Source organism: Arachis stenosperma, chromosome 9, assembly GCF_014773155.1.
Source record: "Arachis stenosperma cultivar V10309 chromosome 9, arast.V10309.gnm1.PFL2, whole genome shotgun sequence".
In the NCBI taxonomy this organism is placed as follows: Eukaryota; Viridiplantae; Streptophyta; class Magnoliopsida; order Fabales; family Fabaceae; genus Arachis; species Arachis stenosperma.
The window spans coordinates 123426432-123434463 of record NC_080385.1 but is presented as its reverse complement, the minus strand read 5'-3'; the positions used below and the strand labels follow the sequence as shown (position 1 = coordinate 123434463).

General features: G+C 52.4%; 1 protein-coding gene across 1 annotated transcript; it reads right to left on the bottom strand.

The window, feature by feature from the left end:
• Nucleotides 1-5343: 5343 nt before the first annotated feature.
• Nucleotides 5344-7807, bottom strand: LOC130949893 (uncharacterized). The gene is made up of 2 exons (XM_057878498.1): nt 5477-7807; nt 5344-5382 (listed from the first exon to the last, which is right to left on the bottom strand). Exons 1-2 carry the CDS (start codon nt 7805-7807, stop codon nt 5344-5346), a joined length of 2370 nt encoding a protein of 789 aa, XP_057734481.1.
• Nucleotides 7808-8032: the final 225 nt, after the last annotated feature.

Genomic DNA, 8032 nt, shown 5'->3' with positions numbered 1-8032 from the left:
TTAATTCAGGTAACTTTCGAATCCCACTCTCTTTTATGCATTATTTTTGCATGTTTGCTGTTTGGCTTTTTGGTGTTACTGTGTAACCTTTTAGTTGCGAGTAGATGTGTTAGGGGGGGAAAGTACCATTCCAGGGTAGGCTTTTTCTTGTTCTTTTCGCCATTTAGTCTTGATTGGCCTTAGTCGGGGAGTCGTGGGGGGTAGTGTCTGTATTCGGCTTGAGCAACCGATCTCTTAGACTGACTGGATGGTCCCCCATGTAGGTATGGCTCGCACGGTTTCCCGGGCATCCGTTAACCCCGCGGCGTACGATCCCTATGCTTGGGTCGTTTCCGACGTGAAGGATTCGCCTAACCAAATGGGCGAGGAGGAGCTCACCGAGTTCCGACAAGCCGGGTACTTGTGTGGAGGGACTGACGAGGAGGCAAATTATGACGTTTTCGTCCCGGCTCCTCACGAGCGATTGTACGAAATCAACTTCCAACCCCGCCAGGTCGCCGACTGGATTTGGTTCTACAAAGCCATGTTCACTCAAGTCGGAGTTCGTATTCCGTTTTCAGCCTTTCAAATGGCGCTTTTAAATCGAATTTCCGTGTCACCGTCGCAGTTGCATCCGAACAGTTGGGCCTCGATCCGCTGTTTCGAGATGGTCTGTGAATATCTCGAACTGCCGGTGTCCGTGGATGTTTTCCTCTTCTTCTTCACCCTCACAAACCCTTCCAAGGAGGGGAAACACAAAAAAGGGTTCATGTCCTTCCGGTCTGCCCAGGGTCGGAAGATTTTCGGTTTGTTTGAAGATTCTTACCATGGGTTTAAGGACAAATATTTTAAGGTCCGCCCTGTCAAAGGTCGTCATCCCTTTTGGTTGTCTTTGGAGGGGGTACGGCTCATCCCGACTTATTGGAGTTTCGGGGCAGGGTCCAATACTTTTATTAAGGTAACCTATAGAGGCATGTCGGCGGTGGATAGGCAGATTGCCGAGGTGTTGATGGCAGTTTTTGGGAAGAACCAAGTAAATCCCCACCTCCTCATGGGTGACCGGGAGTCCGGTCGTAATTATATTTGTGAGAAGCTTTTTACTTTACCCTTTACCTTTTTTCCTTTTATTGATATTATGTGGCGATTAACCGACCTTCTTTGCTTTCCTGCAGTGGATATGTCTGCTTCGGTGACGGGTCTTCCCGACTTGTTTCAAACCTTTCTAGGCGATGGTGATGACGAGAGGGGTGACGAGCAACCCGCCCCCGAGGGGCCTGATGCTCCTCCGGAGGACAAGGATGCTCCCGAGCAGAGGGCCGCAACCGACGAGATTGGCATCTCGGCTCAAGGTGCCGCGGTTGAAGGTGGCAAGGCAGTCCATGCCTCCCCTTTCCGCGAGGTGATTGGAACTGGGGGTTCTGTGCCTAACCCGGATGTTGAGGTGGAAGAGGTCCCCAACCCGAAGAAAAGAAAGAAGGCCTCCACGGCGTCGTCTAGCCCTGAGGGCGTCCTTACTGTCATGGAAAGGAATTTTGACGCCGGGAACTTCATAGACTCCCAGCTGATCCCCGGTACCGAGGAGTATTTCCACGAGTCATCCCTTGCCGGGCAGGCGAGGTGGATGTATCGCACTCTCCTGCGCGGCGCAGTCATAGCTCGGAAGGCCGAGTTCGAACTGTCCGGGATGGAGTCTCTCCGCAGGAGGTTGGATTCTGCCGGGAGGGCTAATAACGAGCTAAAAAGTGAAGTTGAAACCCTTCGGGAGCAATTGACTCAATCTTCGGAAAAACTGGACGCTGCCGAGAAGAAAGCTACCGCTGCCGAGCAGAAAGCTACCGCCGCCGAACAGAAGGCAACAACTGCTGAGAAGAAATAGAAAGAGTCGGACGCGACGGTTGAACGTTTGGTCGAGCGTGAAATGGCTTTGGAGGGTCAGGTCGGCGCGGCGCAAAAGCGTGTGGCCGAAGTTGAGAAAGAGAAGCAGGCCGTGGAGGCCGAACTGGCAACATGGAAGGCGAAGTATAAAGACGTTGTCAAACAGGGGAAGGGTGCGATTCTGGCGACCGAAGAGGCTCTTAAGGCTCAGGTCAAAATCATTGCTCCCGAGTTCGACACATCGGCAATCGGCGTTCGTAAAGTCATTAAGGATGGCCAAGTTGTCGATGTCCCCAAGAAATAAATCCTTTGTTTTAAAGTTTTTGTTTAGCCGTTTTGTTTTGGCTTGTGGATAATCTTGATTTTAGCCGTTTTGGCTTGTGAACAATTTGATCTTAGCCGTTTTTATTTTGGCTTGTGAACAATTACCTTTTTTGGTCGCTTGCTCGTGTTGTCGTGATAAACCTTTTCTTATTCGTCTGATTGCGTTATCGTTTCTAACCGTTTTGGTTTATAGTTGTCGTTTATTCCGGCGGCCCGTGGCCTTTCGTGTAGTTATTTGTTACAGCGGTAGTTGATGATCTCCCGGGGTGATCAGTCCCGGGTTGCGCGTCGTCGTTAGTCATGACGAGATGGTTTATCTGAAAAGCGGAGATAAAATAGGGTGGAGAATTTGCACAAGTATATCTTATTCGGTAACCACATAAAGGACTTGAAAGTTACTATAAAGTTCAAATGACAAATTAACTACTTAGCTAGATTAGCCGGCATGTCGTTCCGTCCTCTAGGAGTAGAATCTTCTAAGGTTGTCCGCGTTCCATGTCCTCGGGACCTCCTTGCCATCAAGCTTTTCTAACTTAAAGGCTCCTTTTCCCATTACCTTTTTGACCCTGTAGGGGCCTTCCCAGTTTGCCGCTAGCTTGCCCTCTCCGGGGGTCGGCAGGCCGATATCATTCCGCCTTAGGACGAGGTCGTTTGGCTCGAATTCCCTCTTGAGCACTTTGGTGTTGTAGCGCAGAGCCATTCTTTGTTTTAGCGCCGTTTCTGTCAAATGGGCCATTTCCCGGGCTTCATCTATCAGGTCCTTTTCTACGGTTTCCTCTACTCCTTTCAAAAGCAACCGCGGACTCGGTTCACCGATCTCTACGGGTATTACTGCATCCACCCCGTACGTTAGTCGGAAAGGAGTTTCCTTGGTGGAGGATTGCTCGGTTGTTCGGTAAGACCAGAGGACCGATACTAGCTCGTCGGCCCAAGCACCCTTTTTGTTGTCCAACCTCTTTTTTAGCCCTGAAAGGATAACCTTGTTGGCGGACTCCACTTGTCCGTTCGTCTGAGGGTGTTCTACCGAAGAGAACCTTTGCTTTATGCCCAGGCCGTTGAGGAATTCCATGAACTTCTTATCAGTAAATTGCGTGCCGTTGTCGGAGATGACGACTTCCGGTATCCCGAATCGCGTTACCACCTGCCTCCACATGAACTTCCTGCAATTAGATGAGGATATGCTGGCTAGCGGTTCGGCTTCTATCCATTTGGTGTAGTAGTCAATTGCGACAATGAGGTATTTGACTTGCCCCGGGCCGACTGGGAAAGGCCCTAAGAGGTCGACTCCCCATTGAGAGAACGGTCGAGAAGTCGTCAGCAAGCTTAACTCGGAGGCCGGCGCCCTGGCAAAGTTGGCGTTCTGTTGGCACTTTACGCATTTTTTGACGAACTCTTTGGAGTCTGCCATCATCGACGGCCAATAGTATCCGGCTCGGATTAGTTTCCTCGCTAGGGCCTTGCCTCCGATGTGGTGCCCACAGCAGCCCTCATGGACTTCCCTTAGGACGTAGTCCGTCTGATCGGGGTGAAGGCACTTCAGTAGGGGTTGGTTGAGCCCTTTCCTGAACAACTGTCCTTGGATGACGGCGTATTTGGCCGCTTCCCTTCTCAATTTTGCCGCGTCCTTTTCATCATCGGGGAGTTTGCCGTGTTCTAGGAAGTCGGTGATGGGGTCTAGCCATGAAGAACCTAGGCTTGTCACGTGCAGTATGATTGCTGGTTCTCTCGTCATGCCTTGGATGAGAGACCGGTTCCCTTCTCCCGGCTTTGTGCTAGCTAACTTCGACAGGAGGTCTGCCCGTGTGTTCCTTTCTCTAGGTACGTGGTGGACCGTGACCTCTTCGAACTTTTGGCTCAAGCTTTTAACCTTTTCCAGGTACTTCTGAAGCAAGGGGTCTTTGGCTTGGTAGCTACCGTTTACTTGGGAGGTGACGACTTGGGAGTCGCTGCATATTTCCAGTCTTCTCGCGCCGACTTCTGCCGCTAGGGTTAAGCCTCCTATAAGGGCTTCATATTCTGCCTGGTTGTTCGAGATGGGAAATTCGAATCTGACCGACTGTTCGTATACAACCCCAATCGGGCTTTCCAGGATGATCCCGGCTCCTCCAAAGGTCTGGTTGGAGGCTCCGTCCACATGGAGCTTCCACCGTGTACCCACGTCTTCGCTTGGGTCTCCCGTTACTTCAACTAAAAAATCCGCCATGGCCTGCGCCTTGATGGCTTGCCGGGGCTCGTACCGTATGTCATATTGGGAGAGTTCGATGGACCAAGTCATCATTCTTCCCGCCAGATCGGGTTTTTGGAGAACTTGCCGGATCCCTTGGTCCGTTCTGACGACAACTTGGTGACTTTGGAAGTACTGTTTTAACCTTCTCGAGGAAGTTAGGAGTGCTAAGACTAGCTTTTCCAACTTGCTATATCTTAATTCTGCCCCTTGCAGGGCCCTGCTTATGAAATAGACTGGCTGTTGAGCTTTCCCGTCCTCCCGTACCAGAACTGCGGCCAGGGCTTCGCTTGTTATAGCGAGGTATAGGTATAGTGGTTCCCCGTCCTTTGGCTTCCCGAGAACGGGAGGTGCCGCCAGGATTCCCTTGAAGTGTTGAAAGGCTTCTTCACATGCGGGTGTCCACTCAAACGCCATCCCTTTCTTCATGAGGTTAAAGAATGGCAGGGCCTTTGTCGCCGACGCTCCGAGAAATCGGGATAGTGAGGTCAACCGTCCTGCCAACCTCTGGACGTCCTTGATGCAACCCGGGCTCTTCATCTGGAGTATTGCCTGGCATTTCTCCGGGTTAGCTTCTACCCCTCTCTGAGTTATCATAAATCCTAGGAACTTGCCGGCTTCCATGGCGAAGGCACACTTGAGGGGGTTCAGCCTCATACCGTGTTGACGGAGGGATGCAAATACACTTGCCAGGTCGTTCAAGAGGTCGTCAGGTCGTGTTGTTTTTGCCAGGATGTCGTCCACGTAAACTTCAACTGTTTTCCCTATGAGGTCGTGGAATATCCTGTTCATCAGCCTTTGATATGTTGCCCCCGCATTTTTCAAGCCGAATGGCATTACCTTATAGCAAAAAGTTCCTCCTGGCGTTATGAACGCCGTCTTGTCTTCGTCGGGACGGTGCATCGGTATCTGATTGTAACCGGAGTAGGCGTCCATGAAACTTAGATACCGGTATCCCGCCGCGGCGTCGACGAGTGCATCTATGTTGGGGAGGGGGAAGCAATCTTTGGGGCATGCTTTGTTAAGGTCAGAGTAGCCCACGCACATTCTCCACTTGCCGTTGTGTTTTCTCACCAATACCACATTCGAGAGCCATGTCGAGTAGTCCACTTCCCGTATGAAGCCTGCTTCTAGGAGGCTGGCCGTTTTCTTGGCTACCTCCTCTGCCCTTTCCGCTGACATCTTTCTCCTTCGCTGAGCCACTGGGCGTGCTTCCGCCTTGACGGCTAGATGATGTGAGATGATTTTTGGATCTATGCCCGGCATGTCGGCTGGTGTCCAGGCGAACAAGTCCCTGTTGGCCCTTATCATTTCAATCAAAGGTTCCTTCAGCTCATGTGGGAGGTTCTTGTTAACGAATGTGAACTTTTCCTCTTCGTCACCGATTCTAAACTTCTCCAGGTCCCCTTCTGGTTCTGGCCTCGTCCTGTCCTCTACTCTGGCATCAAGGTCGGCTAGGAACACGCCGGATGCTTCCTTGGACTTCTTTCGAAGGGAAAGGCTGGCGTTGTCACAAGCGACCGCCGTCTCGAGGTCTCCCCTTATGGTGCCTATGGATCCGTCATCGGTAACGAACTTCATAACTAGCAGCTTGGTGTTGATTATGGCTTCAAAATCGTTGATTGTTTTTCTTCCCAAAATGATGTTGTAGGCTGTGGAATCTCGGAGGATTACGAACTCGGCCATCGCCGATCTTCGGCCTTGGATTTGCCCCACCGAGATTGGTAGGGATATGACTCCGTCCGGTTTGATGAAGTGATCGCCTAGCCCGATAACCCCGTGTTGGTGAGTCGTCAGGTCGGCATCCTTTAGCCCTAGTGCGTCGAACACGTTGCGGAACATGATATTTGAATCAGCTCCTGTGTCGACGAGGATCCGTTTGACGAGGCCGGTTCCCACTCTGGCCGTTATGACCATGGGGGGGTTTTCCGGGGCGTCGCTGAACCATTGGTCTTCCGGGCCGAAAGAAATGGATGGAGGTTTCTTAGAGCCTTGCACCGGCAGGGATGAGATCGTCAGGACCTTAGCGTCTTTCTTGTGTGCCGATCGGGATTTTGGCGCGGCATTTTTTGCCGTTACCACGTTTATCACGGTGAGGTCGTGGTCTCTGTCTTCGGGTTCTTGTCGCCGCTTAGCCGAACGGGCTTTGCCTTCCTCGTCTTGATCGCGATAACGTCTCCTCGGCTCCCTGATGAGATGGGAGAACGCTGCTAGCTTTCCTTCCCTTATCGCTTGTTCCAGCGCATCCTTCAGGTCAAAACAGTCCTGCGTTTGATGACCATAACCCTTGTGGTAATCACAATAAAGGTTCTTGTTTCCTCCCGTTCGGTCCTTAAGTGGTCGGGGCTTCGGAAGAATTCTCTTCTCTGCTATTTGCTGGTAGACTTCCACGATGGGGAGAATGAGTGAAGTGTAGTTAGTAAACTTCCCGACCCGAGGGAACGATCTAGGTGCTTTGTTTGATGCCTCCTCCCTGGATTTTTCTTTTGCTCTCTCTCCGTCACCGGGTTGCCGAGCCTGGCTGTAGCCGGACTGCCGCTTATTGGCAGCCACGACTCGGCTGACTTCCTCATCGTTTATGTACTCCTTGGCAACCGTCTGGATTTCATGCATTGTCCAAACCGGTTTCGTGGTAAGGTGTTTTCGGAAGTTCTCGTTGAGGAGGCCGTTTGTTAGGCAGAGACTGGCCACCGAGTCGGTTAAGCCGTCGATTTCCAAGCATTCGTCGTTGAACCGATCCAAGTATCTCCTCGTCGGTTCCCCTTGTCTCTGGGTTACCCCTAGAAGGTTGATAGGGTGCTTGGCCTTCGCGATCCGCGTTGTAAACTGGGCCAGGAATGCACGGCTGATGTCTGAGAAGCTGTATATGGAACCTTGTGGGAGGCCGTTAAACCATCTGATCGCTGGCCCTGCCAGGGTTACTGGGAAGGCGCGGCATCTTACTTCGTCCCCCACTCCCTCCAGATTCATCCTGGCCTCAAAGGCCGTGAGGTGTTCTAGAGGGTCCTGGGTTCCGTCGTACCTCATGTCCGTTGGTTTGTCAAAGTGTTTCGGCAACCGGACCTCGAGGATAGATCGGTGGAACGGGGTGACGCCCATTATCACGGGTTGTCGTGTTCTCTCGGATCTTCCTTCCCCGTCTTCGCGACCTCTTGCTGCTCGGCGGGTTGGTCTGCCGCGGGAGTAGATGATCGTGTCATTTCTTCTTCTCATTATGGGTGACTCTTCCCGCGTGCTCTCCGCTTCCGTCCGGGATGCGGATGCACGCCGCGGGCGGCTTCGGTGAGAGTCTTCTTCTTCGCTCCCGGGAGATGGGGTATAGCTGGGATCGGTAGACCGTGCATCCCGCTCCCGATCGGCTAGTTGTCGTTCTAGGTTCTGGACTCTGTGGCGTAGCTCCTGCATTATTATGGCGCTATCGCCGCCCGTTCCCCCAAACGGTCGCGTTCTCGTGTGTTGTTGGGGAGATCTCCGCCCCCCTTTGCGAGGCGACGGAGGCTGCCCCCTCCGCTCCGGCGGCTCGAGCTCGGTCGCCGGGACCTAGTGCGACTTCCATTTAGGCAGTTGTCCCCACAGACGGCGCCAATGTTCGGGTGTCGGGTTCCGGACAGGTCGGGTGAGTAGGTGAGG

Coding starts and splice junctions, on each gene's coding strand:
- LOC130949893 (XM_057878498.1), bottom strand. CDS start 7,807: ATGCAGGAGCTACGCCACAGAGTCCAGAACCTAGAACGACAACTAGCC. Junction 5,383..5,476: donor GGCTCTCGAATGTGGTATTG/GTGAGAAAACAC, acceptor TCCCCAACATAG/ATGCACTCGTCGACGCCGCG.